This window comes from Corvus hawaiiensis, chromosome Z (assembly GCF_020740725.1).
Source record: "Corvus hawaiiensis isolate bCorHaw1 chromosome Z, bCorHaw1.pri.cur, whole genome shotgun sequence".
NCBI lineage: Eukaryota > Metazoa > Chordata > Aves > Passeriformes > Corvidae > Corvus > Corvus hawaiiensis.
In genome coordinates this window covers 62,257,475-62,276,927 of record NC_063255.1, presented here as the reverse complement: position 1 = coordinate 62,276,927, position 19,453 = coordinate 62,257,475, and the positions used below count along the sequence as shown (strand labels likewise).

General features: G+C 37.4%; 1 protein-coding gene across 22 annotated transcripts in view; it reads right to left on the bottom strand.

The window, feature by feature from the left end:
• Positions 1-19,453, bottom strand: part of MPDZ (multiple PDZ domain crumbs cell polarity complex component) — a 101,961-nt gene that overhangs the window by 73,882 nt on the left and 8,626 nt on the right. For 19 of the 22 annotated variants that reach the window (XM_048292782.1, XM_048292799.1, XM_048292781.1 and 16 more), the window contains exons 3-9: positions 18,780-18,946; positions 12,091-12,312; positions 11,016-11,155; positions 8,820-9,033; positions 6,433-6,561; positions 5,012-5,215; positions 2,202-2,316 (exon numbers count right to left, since the gene is read on the bottom strand). In XM_048292782.1, coding sequence (XP_048148739.1) covers positions 2,202-2,316; positions 5,012-5,215; positions 6,433-6,561; positions 8,820-9,033; positions 11,016-11,155; positions 12,091-12,312; positions 18,780-18,946 — 1,191 coding nt within the window. Of the gene's footprint in view, positions 1-2,201; positions 2,317-5,011; positions 5,216-6,432; positions 6,562-8,819; positions 9,034-11,015; positions 11,156-12,090; positions 12,313-18,779; positions 18,963-19,453 lie in introns of those variants that run through there. The other 3 variants (XM_048292801.1, XM_048292803.1, XM_048292804.1) reach the window with 1 other exon arrangement.

Below are 19,453 nucleotides of genomic sequence, written 5' to 3'. Positions count from 1 at the left end.
AAGAAAACACAAGCTCTAAGTAAGACAATAAAAGAATCATAAAGAAAGTAATGATTTAAGAAAAACATACATATTATTATTATTTTTGAAAAGAATGACCCAGATTACTGTCTGCTTGCATTGGAACAGATTTCATTCAAAATCTTACAATCTCAAATTCACAATTGTTGCTGCAAAACAAGAAATATTGTAACTTAATTTAATCTAAACGTTGAAACCAACATTGACAAAAACCGTATCTCTGACTTTTTCCAGATTTGGACAGAAAACTCAGCTTGAACACACTAATCTTGCAATTTCTGAATTTTCTATGTACTTAATAACCATTTAAGAAAAAGCATGTTTGGAGAGCCAAATTGAGAAAATTATAAGCAAACAGGACTACATTTGAATCAGCTTTTAACTGCAGTTATCAGTATTTGATAAAAGGACACAAAGTTTTAAAAACCCCAGAACAACAAAATGAAACAAAAAAACCCCCGATCAAAACAGAAACATTTTAGCTACTAACTAGTTACTACTTTTGAATCAGAAGGAAAAGCAATATATAGAAAACAACTACAGAAGGGACATTTACTAAAGGAAAACATTTCAGGAAAAGCACACTGGCCTTTGAAAGAACTTCTACAGCTCAATAAAGTGAAAATATATTGAGTTCCTACATGCACATTTTGCACAGCTTACATGAAAACAGGAAAAATAACAGCATAAACTGGCATGAAATCATTCTGATGGTCACAGGCCTGCAACACTGGTATCAGAAATCTTAACAGTATCTACTCTCTCTGAACAAATGTTCCCACTCTGTAAAATGAATATGCTTGATGTGAAGATAATCCACTACAAAATGCATTTTAAAAGCTGTCAGAGCCTTTGCAAACCTCAAGCTAACTTTTAGCTGGGCCTCTATATGACAAAAGTTATAAGGAAGGAGGGCTAATGACTCCATTCAATTTAGGAAAAATAAGATTACATATATATTTAAGTCACCTCATTGACAAGTTTCTTTTTTTTTGCTGGGTTTTTTTTGGTGGGGGGAGGAGGAGTTGGGGTTTTTTTAAGCAGTTGTTTGCCCAGGTTTAGTGCATAATTACATCACTGGTCGTCCCAACTTCCAAGCATTTTTATATCTTGCAACAGCTGTATGATAACATGACAAGTTATTTGTCATTCACAAAAAATTCAGCCATGGTACTTGTTGTCCAGTAGTTTTATTGCTGCTTCTCTGACAGCAAAGTTGTTCTGCAACTGATAAGTCACAAAATTGAGTTACCTAATTAGTTCCTAAAACAAGAATATTCTCTAACATAGTTACATGCAGCACAGTAATTTCATACCCAAACACTAAATCAATTAAAATATGCTCTCAGATCTATCACATGCTCTACACCTTAATTTGTCTTTTGAGGATTCAACTGGAAGCTGCTAAAGAGTGGACCTACACAAACTGTGATTGTCTAGTCCAGTTTTTCTAATCCAACAAATTATAGCTATAAATTTCCAATAACATAGCTTGTACCTATCCATACATTTTTCAAACAATATACATGTGGATACAAGTCAAACCAACAGCTCTTTGAGAAGTTTTATGGCACATTGAACAAACATCCCTGCCTAGCAATACCGAATTTGCCAAATTTCCCCTAGGGAGGCCTAACACAGTTCTGAATAATTTTTCTGAAAAATGTAGTGGAAATTACAAAGAAAAAATAAACAACCATACACGAACATTTACATATTTATTTCTTTAAATAAATATATTTATTGTCTGCCACAGCCCACAGGTGAAGAAACATTTATTATATCAAGAGATCAGTAAAGAGTTCTTGATGTGCCAGCTGCATTATACACATTGTTTAAAAATTAATAACAATACCTCTTAAAACTACTCAGAATTCTACTGTGTTGTCTTGTAAGAAGGCTAGTTCTAACAAAAAGGCCTCAACCTATTTTACGACAGTTTTTCAAAAACACGTAAGCACAAGCTTTAGCCGAACGTGAAGATAAAAACTGATTTAAAAATACTGAGGTGGGATTTTATAATATCGATTGCTTTTATTCTTTTTCCTTTACAAACTACAAATAGATTTTAGATGGGTAAGTGTTCCTTTAATAGAAGCTATTCCAAAATTAGGTCTTTGATGTACATACACCATAGTATGCAATAGACTGCATACTAAAGTGCAGGAATCAACAATTACCTGATGTCTTGTCTCCAATGTAACCAGCAATAGTTATTCCTAAACCCTGGTTGTTTTTAGTGAGTTCAACATTGAATTTCTCCCCATCTTCAAAGCTATCAACAGAAGCATCATCCTAATAAGAAAAGCATAATTAGAAAGGAAGCTTAATTTTCTTTAAAGTTACACCACATTCTTTATTGTCAGTAACACGCAAAATTAGATACAAACATAAAAAAGGAAGTATGAAATTTGCATATGTCCTTATTTGCTGTTCATCAGAGAAGCAAGAAATAGGTAACATTCCTCATGGTAAAGCAATGTAGGGCAGGTCATGTCCTCCCCACCCCACTGCTCTGGGATATTACCTCTAATCTATCAAAACAATTACTAAAATGACTGGTGAAATTTGTACAAAATGAACAATTAATTTCTTTTACAGTAAGTTACATATATATGTACATTAATATGTAGCTTGCTGCCTTTCTGGGACCTCCTCGGAACTAGCTTTAGACTGCTGTGTTATCAAAAAGAAGAAAAAAATTCTGAATTGCATTTTGCATTCTATTTGTTTAAATTTCTCTTCATTAACTTTATGTATCTTCTTAAAACTTGTCAAGTTTAAAATATACTAAAAGCTGTCACTAGTGAGGCAATTACACCTCTTGCTTTTGAAAACTTAAGAATTGTGTTTTAGCACATAGCAGTTAATACTTTCAGCTAGCTAAGTAATTACAATCTCCATTAATACCTGCTATAACTCTCTGAATTTCAATAACAATTAATTTGGGGGTTAATTAATTATTGTTGTTAATGAAAATGGAATACATATTAAAATCCTATTTTAACAATAGGGGGTTTGTATTGAAAGTTTGTATTCTGTTCTTTCTGCATGCCAAACAGCAGCTAACATTTTTTTTAAGTGCCAATATGGCAAGCAGGCAGATAGTAACTAAACCCAGTTTGACTAGATAAGTATGCGCTGAAAAAGACTTCAGGAGAGCTATGATGGTACTTGCTAAAAAAGAATCTGACTTGAGCGCTTTATCCGAGCAACTCCACCAGAAACCAAATTAAACACAAGAAAAATAAATTTCTACTGCATTAACCATCCCTCTGTTTGAAAACACAGGATTATTTTGGCCACAGCTAATGCCACTAAAAAAGATCCAACTTCTACAGCTTCATGAATTTTTACAGGATAGACATCTGCAGGTAATATGACAAGAAGTGCCCATTTTGCAAAGCCATTCTGGTCTCAATAATAGTTTTAAGAGCATCACGAAGACTCCACCCAAACCATATTTGACAGGAAGAAACTAAAAAACCAAGTTGTTCACATCATCTTCACTCCAGACCCAAATCAATGAGTCTTGCATGAGTTAAAAAGGTGCTCCTTCCAAGAATGTGACTTTGTATAAGCAGAAGCAGTTCAAAAATAGCCTGCCTCCTGCCAGTACATAAGTACCAGGAAAGAGGTATTGAAAAGTATGGAAACTGGGAAGGTGGCAAAAACCTCAAATTGTGCCCCTATGCTGCTTTGAGCTATTTCGTCAGTCCTAGAAATCGTATTTTTTCTGCAGCTGCAGATACATCTTTTAACATTGCATCACATAACCTGAAAAAGGCAAATACTATAGAAATATACACAGATTAAATTACCAAATTCAATTTATTTTGAGAGATGCATTTCAGACAAGAAATAGCAGGGCTAATTATCAATCCCTTTATCTAAAATGCAGAAAGGTTTTACACCTCTGAGTGCTGTAAGCACACCAAAGTACCAGTTTGTCTCTCCTCTTCGATGCTCAGGAGCCTCCATGTTAAAATTAACTTTCTTTGCCTTACAGCTACAAAACAGGGGATGAATACATGTTAGGTTTTCACAGATATCATTATAATGGACAGAGACAAAATGATAGTATCACCATCATAAATTGTTGGATAACAATCATGCATAAATTGCAAGGACATTTTCTCTTCTGACGTGACTTATCTCAAATCTACATTGTAACTGGGAAGAAAATGTGTAGAAAAACTACAGGAAAAAGTAAAACAAAAAATTCTGTCTGGGGTAGGCTCAAAAACAACAAACTTTTTCTTCTGTCATAAATTTACTTCAGATACTCACATTTTAATGTATCTGATCATAGCCATATGTAGCAAAACAGTACTGTTTCTGACTCCCATGAAACCAGACTCTGTTACAAACATGCAAATTACCTATTTTGTAGAGGTTTTGAGCTGACAAGTCATGATAATATTTACAGCATTTTTTAAGTGGCTGAGAGTTGTAGATGAGTAACAATACAGAGTATAATTATCATCAGGGGAGTAAGGGTAGCAGCTGGCTGACTTTTTTTAGTAAACATCTAGCAAATGAGCAATGCCAGGCGATGTAGGGAAGAATTAGCGTCTGTGTGCTGGTTGGCATAGAGAGGAAAGTTGTGATGAACAGATGAAACTATATGGAAAGAAAAAAGGCAGGCAGACAGAGAAATGCTAAATAGTCAACTAGTTCTGTCTGAACAAAAGACTGTGTTGCTTCAGTTGTCCCAATATAATAACATACCTTTACAAGCAACCCAGAACAAGTTGTTAATCAGATTGTATTTATGGAAGTACTAAACCATAATCCCAAAAGTCTTCAAGAATACAGTTCCTTGCACTACAAACTCATTACAATTAAATTCTCCTAGATTGTCAGATGAGAATAGTGCTACTGGGGAAGAAAATCCGAGATTTTGAGAACATAAACACAAAAGACATTCAAATAGGAGTTAAAAAGAAAGGAAGTTTGCAATGGGTTGCATATGTTCACTGTTGCTTACCTGTTTCTCTGCTGTAGAGGTTGGTACTGGTGTACCTGGAGGAACTGCTGGTAGAGGTGGCTCCTCAACAGGACCTCTTGCAATTAGCAGTTTCACTCTATTTCCACACTGCCTTAGAACTTGTGCCACCTGCTCACTGCTCATTCCAGCTAGGTCTGTATCACCAATTTTCAAGATGTGATCTCCACTACACAATCTCCCATGCTGAAGGAAAAATAATGATGAAAAAATGCCATTTCTCCCATTTACCATACAATTAGAAAAAGAGCACATAGCTTTAGTCACTTTTAAGACATATGAATCAGGCAACTTTTTTTGGATGCCAAGTCAATATCTTGGTAACACAGAAAACAAAAGGTTGCCTAATGGCTCACTAATGTTACTTGTAATTTCCCCAGAAATATCCAGGAGATCCTTTTTCAAGATGTCACGCAAGCACAGAGAAAAATTGTATTTAGCTATGGTTACTCCTGCTGGTGTTTAACCACTGCATGTAGATGGCAGAACTTTGGGTTTCATTTCCAAGCACACTTCCAAAAGACATCATGCAAACATATATTCAGCTTTGCACTGCTACTAAAAAAACTGCTAGTAGTAGTAGTAACAGGATTAACCATGACTTCAAAATAAAATTAATTTCTCTCTTACTGTGATCCAGCTATCTGTATTGCTTTACACTGGTTTACTCTCTTACTGATTTACCCTTAATTAATAAAAAACTTCACATGAATTTAGGTCATATGATGAGTATTACAGAGACAGGCTTGTAAAAGGAACCTATCTACTGGTTCAGGGAAAAGAGAGCAGCAGTAAATCCTGTTCATGCATGTCCAGGCCCTGTTATCAGACCTCTACTGCTTTTGTTGGAAGATTGACCAGTCTCTATGCCTATTCAACCCTTGACCATCATTAGTGCAGTCCTAGGTACCTGTCCAATGAACAAGCTTAAAATAAGCTGTGATAACCAAATTCAATTCACATGAGCCCTTCAGGCAAGAGCAGAGCCTGTGTCTTGAAGCAGACACATGAAGCCACATACCTGCTCCAAGCTTCAGTAAGCTCAGTGGAGAAAAGCAGATGCTCTTAGCTGTTAGGGCACAGCAAGTCAATGTTTGGTGTACCCTCTACCCCTGATTACAACCAGCACATTCATGAAAGAATTAAGACTCTAAATGCATATGCACAAAACATATATAATGTTACAGATTTGAAAATGTGATTTAGAGCCTAATCCATCTTAAACATTTAAATGCAGAGACTCCTGCACTAAACACACCTTTACAGAGGAAGAATTTCAGTAATTACTGTTTCTTTTTTTTACATTTATTTGGATAAAAGCTACCACTATTTGGTCTGACCATGAAAGTAAAGAGTAACTTCACACCTTACTGAACAGTAACAGAGAGGTAGGTTGAATTTACCTGATCAGCCACCCCTCCTGGGAGGATGGTTTTAACAATCACTCCAGTTGACTTTCCTCCCACTATCCCAAATCCCAGACCTGAGCCATCATTCACCAACTCTATGGTCTCCACATGCTGCCAGTGAACCTACAAGGAATAAATATAAGCTTGTAAATGATTAAAAACATAGAATCATAGAATTGTTCAGGTGTAAAAAGACCTTTAAGATTATCAAGTCAAACTGCTAACACACATGTTAGAACTTGCGAACTATTTTCTCTTACTTCTTGAGCCTGTTTCTGAGAATGGAAGGTTGGAGGAAGATGTACATATAATACCTTTTTAACAATTACTATTAGGTGTAATATTACATAAAACCAGAGTTGGGTAATGGGTCAGACCTTTTAAGAACTTGCTGAATGAATTTAAGCAGCAACCTAGGGCTGCCCACCTTCATGCCCCTTTGCAGTCAGAAAATACTGCTGCTAGAAAACCACAAAGGACTGGAAATTAAAATCTTCAGATAAGTGCATGTTCACATCAGCCATTATAACAAAGCACAGGAGAAAGCAAAATCCCAATTCAGTATTTTTAAGGATGAAAGCAGCACCAAGTATTGTGAGGCAGGTATCAGCAGAATTACCCCATGTAATGAACAAAGACTTCTGGGTTGTCTGATGGCAACAGCACTAGAATAAAGTAGCTCTGATGACAGACTTTGTGTTCTGACAGGAGCAAAACTGCTCGGAAAGAAAGACAGATGCTAACTTGCTCGCATGGGGCACTGCTTGAACAGACAGCTGGAAGCTCATGGTATTATTTCTCCTGAAGAAGAACTCACATAGCAAACTCATCTGAAATTTAAAACTGCAGCTGGTGCTGCACCAGGTACACTCTTGAAATAAGCATTTATTTTGGAATAATCAAGGCATTGCAAATTCAAAGCCCTGTGGTACCTGTTTGGAAATTCAGTCTTAACATAAATCTAGGGTGATCAAGCAAAGCCTGAAGGAAAAAGAATGGCTCCTAGTGTCCTGCACTTGAAAGCAAAGAGAACACGAGAGTTGGGAAAGGCATGCTAAAAAAAGCAGCATCAGCTGTGGCATGTTTGTACGGAGCATCTTTTCAAGCAAGGGAAACTGTTCAGTGAATACAGAGGCAATCGCATAGAGAAAGAAGTGTGCCACAGCAATACTGCAGGAGAACAGGCTTCTCCCATGTGCTGGCAGGAAGTTAGGTCAGTCAGCTGCACTCCTGCACACAGGTAAAAAGAATAATTCTGACATTCCTTCACTAAAGGTTTTATGCTAATGATTAAAAAACACTAGAACAGTTCCTTTTTCCAGACTGATTGCTCTCTATACTTCTGATAATTGACTCCCTTAAAGAAGGGCCACAGATGACTGAACAGCAAAACCTACAGAAACTGAATATGAATTGTTACATCCCAGGACAAGCCATTACATGAGTAAGATAAGAGGAAGAGAAAGTACGTTACTATCACCATGTTTCTGAACTGTGTTGTCTACACCTAGATGTGCAAAAGCTCTCAAAAGAAAGGCATTGTAGCAGGGCTGTGTTTTGGGGAGTCCTTAAGTGCATCTTTTAACTTTACTGGAGCCCCCATGCTAATAGACAACAGAGAAACAAACACAAAAGCACCCATCCAGCTGGTGGTGCAGATCAGATTACAATGCCTCAAAAATTCTTTGCTCAAACAGAAGGCAAAGAAAAAAAGATCCCGTTTACTGAAACCTCAAAATATAGCTTCATCAAGTGTAGGAAGAGACAGGATGGAATTGAACTGCGGGCTGTGGGAGGTGCCTGCAGAACACCATGACAGGACAAAGAAACTTATCTCCACTTGACCTTGGGGGGAGGAGATGCCACATGGCAGAGCCCTGTGGAGAGGAGCCTGCCAGAACAGGGTGGACAGCGAGTGATCACCCCCATATAGGGACATTAAGAAAGTGTGTTACTGACGTGGCAATGTAATAGGTCACTTAGTGAAAAATACCATATAAGGAAACACTGGGTCTTGAAGAAGTGTAAAAAACCAGCTTCACTCCTTTGAATAAATATCTCAGATTCCCTGCCGGTCTGAGTCCATGCCTTAGTCATTACATCAATCAACTAAGGTAAACATGCTGTATTTGCATTAGTGGATACAGATAATTTGACAGATGGGAAGAAGGAATACATCCAAGATAAAGATTTTTCCCCCAGAAAGCCTGACTATTTTCTACTCTTTGTAGGGAAAAGGTACAATAAAGATAAACAGAAGAAAAACCTCAAGAACTGTGAAGTAATGTACATATAAGTTACAAAAAATAACTCAAAAGACTATATGCAGTAAGTACATGACTGCACAGAACTGAATACACAGACGTTTGGGATATACTCACCGGGTTGGAATGGGCTGAAACTGTGCTAGCAGCAGATGGAGATCGGGAAACTACAGGACTGATGAGCTGAGGAAAAGTGCCTCTAGCCACAACTAGCTGGACATTATCTTTTGCTTTCTGCAGAATGCTGATAGCCTGTTGATGTGTAATTGTCTGATCAAGGGCTTGTCCGTTAATAGCAAGGATTTGATCTGCTTCCTTCAGCTTTCCATCTCTGTCACATAGGTGTAAACGGGGAAAGGGGATGACAAAATAAATAAGAAAAATCAAGGAAGCATTGCCACAGAAATTGCAATATTTTGACAATTTTCCAGTATTTTTAATAACCTGGTCTCTATTCCCCCCACTTTTTTAGTCCCCCCCTGCAGTTTTGCTGAAAGGAGCTGATGTGGCACCCTGGTGATCACTCCCTTTGAAGCTAATCCCACTGCCACTTTCCCCTGGCTACTACCCCCTAGCCAGCTTTCTTCTCCCTGAACCCCCATGCGAGACTAAGCATATTAATCTCAGTCGCTCCCAACCACAGCCTGGGAACTTATGTTTATCCTTGACTTTGAGCCTCTTGCTTTACAGACCAAGTGCCCCACTTTGTTCAGTGTGCCCATACTGAATATTCATCAAACCATGGAGTGGAACATACTTTCATCAATATGTTACAGAAACAAACTTTGTTTTGCTGAAAAACAAGGGAAAAAAAAAGAAAAGAAAAAAAGAAAAAAGCAAGGACAAAGAAAGAAACAGAACAAAAATGATAAAGTAGAGCCCTTTTATAAAAGAGGAAAAAAGCCCTGAACAAATCAAAAAAATCCCCTTCACTTTCTGACAAAGGAAGCATCACTGTAAAATTACATACTGAGTCCTTCCCCAGATCTACTCCAAAGGAAGTGTATGAAGCCTACACAGTTGAATCACCCTCTCTTTCCTCCACTACTTCTTTGCATCCCAAAGTGGCAATGCTTTGAAAACAAAGGGCAGCAAGGAAAACAAGGATCTCTACTACTCCAGCTTTTGTGAGCACCTACACTGTAGAAACTGAGGTAGAGCACTCAGGAAAAAGACTATTTAGCTTCAACCCATAGCATTTCACTTGTGAATTTGAACTGTTTTTCAGAGTGTTCTCAAAAACTTATTATAAGCCCTGTAACAGCTGTTGAATGTTCCTTTTTTGACAGTGAATCAGGCAGGGCCTGATTCAGTAAAGATAGGTCTCACCTCCAAGCAGTAAGTGAAGTAAAAGCAAATATCTCTCAAATGGGAAGGAAACAAACAAACAGAAAAAAAAAAAAAAGAAACAAAAAAACCACCTAAACCAAAACAAAAATAAACAAACAAAAAGAGAAAGTGGAATTTAGGGAGAGCCAAAAATATTGTAGAGATAGAAAGCATGTCACATTTTGTAACTGATTAACTGCAATTAACTCTGTAGACCATGTTCTTGTCTGTCTTGCCCATGTTCTTATTAGACTTACAGTGCTCAGATCACAAATAATCCGAAAATTTCTCCCTAAAGCATGGTGAGAAACAGCACCAATATGACTCAGCCTCCCCACACAAAATACGGAGTATACCACAAAGCAGTTTGGGCCAGGATCCTGATCAACGACACACCTCACCAGTTTGCAGTAAACCAGTGCTGCTGCCATTTACCATTGAGTTTGTGTACTCCTTTGGGCATTTCTCTCAACATTAGTTGTGGAATCTGAGTTCAGCAAGCTATCATGATTGCTGAGCTTCTGTAATATCAGCTGAATAGCTCTGTGAATGTCCCTGACTTTAGGCCAAGACTTGCTTGACTTTAAGGCTGGGTTTCACACCTGCTCAATGGGACTCTACCTAACAAGTAACAGTGCCAGATACAGCTGACTTTTGTGCATCATATTGTTCTTCAGTGAATTCAAGGACAGCAAAATACGTATTCCAACTTTAAAAGAAATGACATAGAACAGTAGCTTCCCTTTTTTTCCTATTTAAAAACCCCAGGGAAATGACATTGGTAGTTTCCATAAATTGAGAACAGTTCATACGATGCCTGTTACAACACTACATAAATTGTGGCAAGTAATTTTACATCTGTAATGATGCTCAGAATATGGAGAGAAACACACCATTGTACCACAGAAGTAACAGCACTAACACAACTGAACTGCATTGTCACATTAACACTTGGTATAGTAAAATATTCAGTAGTAATCTTACCTATGCGCCACACTTCCCTCCTGGATTTCCTGCACAAATATTCCTAGTTCTCCCCTGTTTTCACTCTTGAGTCCCACAACACTGAAGCCCAGACCACCACTTAGAGGTTTAGTAAGGTCAATTGTCTCAACAAGTCGACCCTGTTCAGCAGAAGGTTAAAAATGAACAAAGGTTAAAAATGTTGAAAAGCAGTAATAATAAATGTGGTAAACAACTCGGAAATTAATTTCTAATTACAGCTACAGCTGGGCAAGACCACACAAGTTAATAACTGAAACAGAGTTGTTCATTTCCCATTTCTTGCTATCATACAGAAAATATTTGAGAAATAAATATTATTACAACCCAGAAGAGGAAATCAGGAAATAAAAGATAAATATGAAGAGTTTTGGTTTGGTAGTGACTGAAGTAGGATATATATCTATTTTAGAGAGTACAGAACAATTTTCAAGCAAAACCAGGAAAAGAGGATGAATTTCAGAAAGATGAAAAAAAGTTGGACTACTCAAAAGGCTCTCCTGAACACCATTAGATGTCTCCAATGCTGCTCTATTACAGATTTAATAGATAAATCCTAGGATATATGCCTGGGCATTCCCAGCTCCAGCCACTGAAGGGACTCATGCACCATTTTTGCCTACTACATGAAAGTAGTAAGATTACAGAACAATGCATAACAAGGTCAAAATTTTCCACTTTATTTCCAACAAAGTCACAGAACTAGCTTTCATTAATTATGCATACAAGAACATGCTCTCCCTCATATAGTATATCTCCCTCATGCACAGAGCAGCAATTCTACAATGAGCATGGAAAAATAATGGCATGCTGATCTGTAATACACACACACTGGTCAGCTAAGGACAGTAGTTCACAAGTGACAATATAAGGGCCAGTTTTTCAACTGCCTTCTCATCTACTAACTGTTTCTCAAACTAAAAGGTTACTTTTATATTATACAGTAAGTGAGCACTGGTTTGTGTAGTAACTCAATTGATTTTAAATAAATATCATGTATCTTAATCTTCAGATAATCAGTAATCCATATTTTGTGGTTATTATATGACAAGGTTACCTGGGACATGTTTCTGATCAGCTGCTCAAAGTCATCACTAGAGAACTTCCCATTAATCTGAGGCGTAATGGATCTCATTGATGCTTCTAGCACATTAGCTGGACTGCCATTCTGCTGAGCCAACAAATATGACTCATTAAGTGGCAAGGACCCCACGTTCACACCATGATGGAGAAGCTGAGGGAATTCACCACTGGAATGTATGGGAGGTGTAATGTTTACCTGTAAAAGATTGAAGGCAACACGGATCTATAGGCACAGCAGAAACCTTCTCATTAGGTAAGATCATAAGCCAATTGATCATTAGAAGTACTTCAAATTCCAATTTGCAATTTTTAACAGACATGTTAAGAAGAAAAATTATCTTCAATATTTATACTCAATGTAAAGTTGTGAACTACAAGCATAAAACACAAAAGTAATTGACGAGAACAACCTAAAATTATTTTCCACACTGTCTAAAATTCTTCAGTTCCCATCAACATCGCATCTTGAAAAATTCCACCACAGTGTTAGAGGTAAACAAGTAGGAACAAACTTTTTCTAAGTATCAGTATTTAAGGAAAAAAACCCCCATAGTTATTTTACAAGAAAAAGAAAAAGTATGTGTATATTGATGAAAAAATAAGGAAATCTCACAGCTACACAGAAAACAAATTTCACTGGTCAGAGTTTCCGCATCACTATGTACTATAGCTACCAACGTGACTATCTGCATGAGCTAGGATTAAATATAAGATTACTGAACAAGGCTAAAATCACTAGGCTGATCTGAAAGTCAAAATCATATATTCACACAGACAGACTTTACAACACACTTTTCTTAGAACAGAAAAGAAAGTAAGAAAATTCTCCATTTAGCACAGCCACAGTAAATCACTTCTTTTCAAGCAGACCTGTGCCAAGCAATCAAATGAATGGCTGCTGGCAATACAAAGCTCAGGTGAAGCAGAAACCCTCATGTGCCCTTCGTCCCACTTGCCTGTGGACTGTCAATTGGTACTGCTTTACTCCAGATAAATTTGCTTCATACTTGCCTAGCACACTAACCATCATATTGCAATTTCAAACACTTTTCATAGTTTTATGATGCACACTTTCTAGCATTCTGCATCACAATACAGAAACCTAAGGCTCCTCTTCCTTAAGTCATATTTTAAACTTCAAGTATCAATAAAAATTTTAAAACAGTAGACATATTCTAAAATGTCTACCAGTCTCAACTCTTCAAGCATGTTACTTCTATTAGGTTCATCATATCAATCCTCCAACAGTTCAATCATTAAAAGGTCAATACTGTTCTCCATCATACAATTCCATCTCATTTGAGTGTTTTAGGAAAATGCAATAAAAGAAACATAATTTGTTGAACAAGTTATGTGCCTGGGAAGGCCCTCAAGCTAAAGAAAAAAATACCACAAGGCAACTGGAAAGGAAAGTTCTCAACAGCATTTTTAAGTCTGCTCTGACATAAAAAACTGTAAAGAAGAAAATTCGGATTTTTGGAACTCAGTGATTTTTATATCATTTTGATTCTGTTTTTTATCTGTATTTGTGAGGAATCACTTGGGTTATGTTTCAAACAAATTGTGACTGTTTTTCTCTACTCAATACTGAAGGAGTTCTTCAAAAAAGATAAGGCAATGTCCTTAGGGAATGATGGTTTTCTCCCTGGTAGAGAACTTGCACATTCTCATGCTGAAATACAAGTAGTTACAGGGCGATTAATTGTTTTAGTTTTACATTGTATGTTTTCACTGACCAAATCCTGTTTGAACTGGCAATATAATGCCATTTTCTCAGTTTGAAATTTCATCCTTTTTCCATACTTGTATGAGCTGGAGCATCAGTGCAGACATACAGGAACTGACCAACTTCTCCCATTCCTTCTGCCTTTCAAAGCAAAAGATGGAAGTTGTTCATGTTTTCCTAAGACACATAACTAAGTAACAACTCCATTATTCTGAAAACATTGGATTGTATTTATTTGCATGATGGTAAAAATACCACTGAAAAGAAGTGTTGCATACTACACATACTGCAAGAAAAGGAAAAAATAACCTTGCAATTCACACTAGCTTAACTTGAACTTTAAAAGCTTCTCCTCAAAATTTCAGTACAACAGCACAGCTACAACACAGTATTGAACACAGTCACATCAAGAGCAACTGACAGCAACACCTCATTTTCATCACACCTTTTTTAAACAAACACAGCCACATGTTCAGTGGAGGATGTGCTTAGCACATTAAGCCAACCTCACATAAAGTGTCATCTGACCTCTGAAACTCTATGAAAAAAATAAACTCAAAGAAAAAATGTTAAACTGTTAACAAAGTTTCGTGTGTGTGTGTGCGTGTGTGCGCATGTGTGTGCAAAAACCTCACATTTCACATCTCCTCTTCTGAAACAGACGTGGTTACACTTTAAAAACTATAAAAACATTTATAATGACATTTACAGTAGCACTTAAGGTAGAAGTTCAAAATTTGGAGAAAAATTTTAACCAAAAATGTGACAACTACTCTCTTCCATGTGCCTCCTGAAATCCAGGCTTATAGCATGAAAAAGCAGAGAATACCTGCTATATATTCTTGCTAACCACAGAAGTATAGGTCATTCCAGGGGGAGCAATAAACCACAAGTGCAAATCTTGAAATGAAGTATTTTTCATAACTTATAAACTGTACTACTTTGCAGTAATACAATCACCCTAATTCCATTCAGAAGTAGCTTTATAGCATTGTGATTGTATAACTATTGCATGAAACATTACTCCTTTGTTTTATAAACTGGCTTATGCCATTTGTCCTTAATTGGCTTTCTCCTTATGGTATGAAACATCTTCAACGTGGACATAATTTGCACAAGATAAAAAGAAAAATTCATAAATAACACTGAGTATGACAAAATTTATGTTTTAGTCACACAGACAGACACTAAATACAATCAAGCTGTGCTTCCATGCAGTAGCTCAAAATAGTTTTTTAAGACAAAAGCAACTACATAAGCCATGTTTGCAGTGTATCAACACTTAAAGCAATGTCCTCACCATTACTAAGTCTCAACTTAGACAAAAAGAAATTTTCAGTATTTCTGCGCTCCAGCTACTGAGCAGCAGTCCTGGACATCTCAAGAAGCACAAGACTGACTGCAAGATTCCTGAGTAGCAAAAATGCCAGCTGCAACAGCAATCACACTGGAACTGAGAAAGTGCAAGCCAGAGGCCATGCAAGCACAACAGCAGGGAAAGGCCCTGGACTCCCAGGAACAGGAACTGGCACCGGCACCACTCTGCTAGGTGCACCTTTATGACTCCATCCTCAGAGCAGATGAACCAGATCCCAAATCAGTATTTTTTTATGATCACTTCATTTAAAAACACAGAGCAAACAATATTGTTGCCAAAAGGGGTTCAAAACATGAACTAAACAGCTCTATTTGTGCAAAATACAGAGTTAAGCGAGTGTTCACAGACAATATGAAAAGACTTTTCTCACTTCTTCCCTAAACCCTCTCTAGCACTGACACCCAGCTACTACCCACCACTACACTGTGAAGGAAAAACTATGGTCAAACTCACAAGTTAAAAAAAACCCCAACAAACAAAAAACAACAACAGAAATAAACCAAAACAACAACAAATAAACAAACAAGCAACAACAACAAAAACAAAACAAAAACACCAAATAACCCAAACAAACAAAAATACCCCAAACCACCACACTAAAAACCAAAACTGAGGAATGCAGCCCTGCCATCCAGTCCAACCACAGGATATTTTTTTCTGGCAGAGCTCTGAGCAGGAAGGAGGCAGGAGAAGGTGGGGAGGAGGAGGTGAACATGTGAGAGACAAAAAGGAGTAGAAGAGAATCAGCACAGGAATGCTAGTATGGTCTGAGCACTTTCTTTAAAATATTTCATAAAGAAAATAAAATATTTTTGAGAAGTTTAATACACCACAATCTCTACTTTTCTTCTCTGTCTCTTCCTTATCTTCAAACAACAAGACTGCTCTTCAGCATGAGAAAACAAGCATTCACTGAAGAACAAGGACAGAAAGAGACGGGAAAACCTGGTTCCTTCAGTGGTCCCCAGCTCAAGTGACTTGTGAAGTCAGAACAGTAATTCACAACAAAAACATCCCTTTGTTGTGCCTAGACTTTTCCACTTCAGTTAACTTCGCAATGACAGTTTTGCAGTGCAAACAAATACTGGTTGCTCATTTAAGAAAAAAAACCACACAACTTTAAAGCACCTACTAATAAGAACCAAGGCATCAGATTTTTTGACTTTAGCACCATGCCTCAAGATAAAGCAACATACCACTCTGGCCACACACTGCACAAACAGAGGGTAGGACTTTTACTATCATCTCTATGCCTTGCAGACACAGTGCCTCAAGCCAGGAATACATCCTTACCTTCTAATTTATTGACATCCCTAGAAGCCCATAATGAAGTCTCACTGGTTGATCTACTTCTGCTGGGATACTTGCAAGGAATCTGTTTGACTTGTAAAGTAAACTGCCATTCTGGCTTCTCTGGTCCCATCCCCTCTTTCAATCTATACTTTTCTAAAAGATGACCTCCGTGAGAATTTTGCAGTAGTCTTGTAGCTCTTTAAAAACTCATTAAAAACACAGGAGCAGTTAAACAGACTGTCATACTTTACCTTGAGAAGAATCAAACCCCTACTCAACTGTCATTGCAGCTCATCATTAAACTTTAAAAAACTAGCCATCTTAGTCTCGAGTGGGTAGAGGCTGCAACATCCTGTCATTGCACAACTCAGCACTATTTGTCATCCTGTCTCAAACAGAGCTCTGACTGCAACTGCTCGGGACACAACTTGTCTCCTTCCTCAGTCTGGCACAGCTTGGCCAAAAAACCTGGTCACTACTCACATGTCTTGCAGTTTTCATCAACCTGTAGCTTAAGAGTTTCAAGAGCACAATACCCTGCCAGTTGTAAAAAGGGTGTCCTTGAAGGGTATCCTCAAAAGTGAACCTTTTAAAATACAAATTTTTTTTTAACATAACTGCCTATTTCATGCTTTTATTCTTTGTTCTGTTTCAGTAAGCTTTATAAATATTTAAATGAAACAAAAAAAACCCAGACCATCTCATGTTATATTCTAGGGAAGAAATCCTACAGAGAAAATACAGGAAAAGAGCTGACACAAATCTAAGAATGCTGGAAACATATATTTACATGTGTAAGTCTTCATATAAGCACACATAAAAAAAGGGAATTCACATCCAAACAGCTCCCCTGTCAACTAGACAGGGTATGTGCCATGCAACATTCACAGACCACTAAAGTTATTTTGCAGATAAACCTGCAGAGTCAGGACAGAAGGTGAAGTTATTATTTGCTTTTTAAAAAATACATGCCTTAAATTACCCACCCTAGTATCAGCTGCTTCATTTTCTAATTTAGGCAAGTGTATTGAAAAAGATAACCATCCTTTAATTTCACAGCTAATGTCCAGAAGTGAAAATTTAATTTGTCATTTCACCAAACTTCTATTAATGTTTCAGGCATACTTTTATTTCTCACTAAATGTTCCCAGGGTCTTCACCACATAATTCACACAATTTCTAGATGTCACTGTTAAATTCTCATTTTCAAAGAGCAAAACAAACACATTTTCAAAGTGCAAACAAATCCTCAGGACAGTTTTTTCCCCAGGATTTTTTAAAATGACTCCAATGTCATCAAGTCTTTAGATACTAAACAGGCAAAATCTGAAAAACATAGTGATAATACAGCACGGGCATTTCTTGTCTGTGCAAAATAGCATCATGATGATCCATGAGAAGCAAGAAAGGGCCACAGTGCACTCATCTGCCGCACAGCTTAAGGACTATGAGGACTGTGAAGAATCCTCCTCATCACAATCTGGTCAGAGACCAGATGTGGCTCCACACTGATGATAAGGTCCATGCGCAGAGTCTTCTCCCTCCCACTTCAGCAATTCTGCATACCACACAGAGCTGCCCATCTTGCAGGAGTCAACAGGAACAACTATTTGCAAAGCCAGATACACAGTTTAGTCCTAATTCAGTTACTGAACTACTCTCTATATTCTTCAAATTCTTATTCTGTTGACAAGAAAATTATAGCAACAAATAAAGTCAATATAGCCAAGCTGCTGACCCTTTTCTCAAGCTCATTGAAAACATGCAGAAAATTAATACTTAATACCCTGAGGAAGCAAAAAGGAGGCAGGAGTTCTGGCTTCTCTTTGATCTTTTATTCCCGTACAAAGTACAAAATAGATGTTCATGTCCTTCTGAAGTCAACCATTCCATAGTTTCCCTCTACAACCTCATTTTAGCAGCGTAAGACACAAAAGAGCAATAAAAGGCTCATAGAAAAAAAGCCCTAGACTCTTAGAAAACATGCTCCTTTTGAAGGGCAGAGAAAGAAAGCTTTATGTTAACCCCCCCACCCCATATCACCATTTCCCTACCCTGCACATTTTAAGTAATGAGCATATACATAAAAATCACATACACAAAATATGGCCTCAACAAAGACCCAAAAAGTCAATAGTGTATGTCCCCAAACCTTCGGATCGGATGTTTAGTGTAAGCTATTTCACTGCTCAACAAGCAGAAACACACACATCTTTACACGACCTTAGCAAATTTTCCCTTGCACTTGAAAGACTGCTTTTCCTACCTGATCTCTCAGTTGTTGAACAGAAGTCTGAAGGTTCAGAATTTGGTTAAAGAGAGGACTCTGCAGCACTGATTTTAATAAGCTCAGTTTCTCCTCATTTGCAACATCACCTCGATCCCGAAGTTTTGCCTGTAACCGCTCCATGGCCTGGAGGGCCCGATGTGTATCTGTAGCAATAATCATTCCTAGTCAGTAGCAGTCTAGAAACAGCCACACAAGGTAACAGGTTTATATGTAACCCTCTTTACTGTTCAAACTACAGAGAACTTGAATGGCTCTGTTTTGAACAAAAATCCCAGCCCAAACATGTCTAATGAAGCAGGAAGTCAGAGGCAGAGCACAAAACAGAAGCCAACGAAAACTGTATTTTTGTCCATCAAGAAGTGGGTTACAAAAATGAAAGAGCCTCCATTAAAATTCAGTTACAGGAACTGTGGCTACAGTCCACTGTAAATAAATAGTGGAATAAATAGTCATAATAGAAAACATTTGTCTTTTCCATGCAAACTTTTAATTCAAGAAAAGATTAAAACAATTAAATCAAGACAACAGGCTAGAAATTAAATACACTAAGCATGCGATTGTACAACTTTTGTTTTCAAATACAAAAACCCAAAGAAAACATGCATTTCTAAGCACAGTAGATAATTTTTTTCAAAACCCCTCTCAGTAGT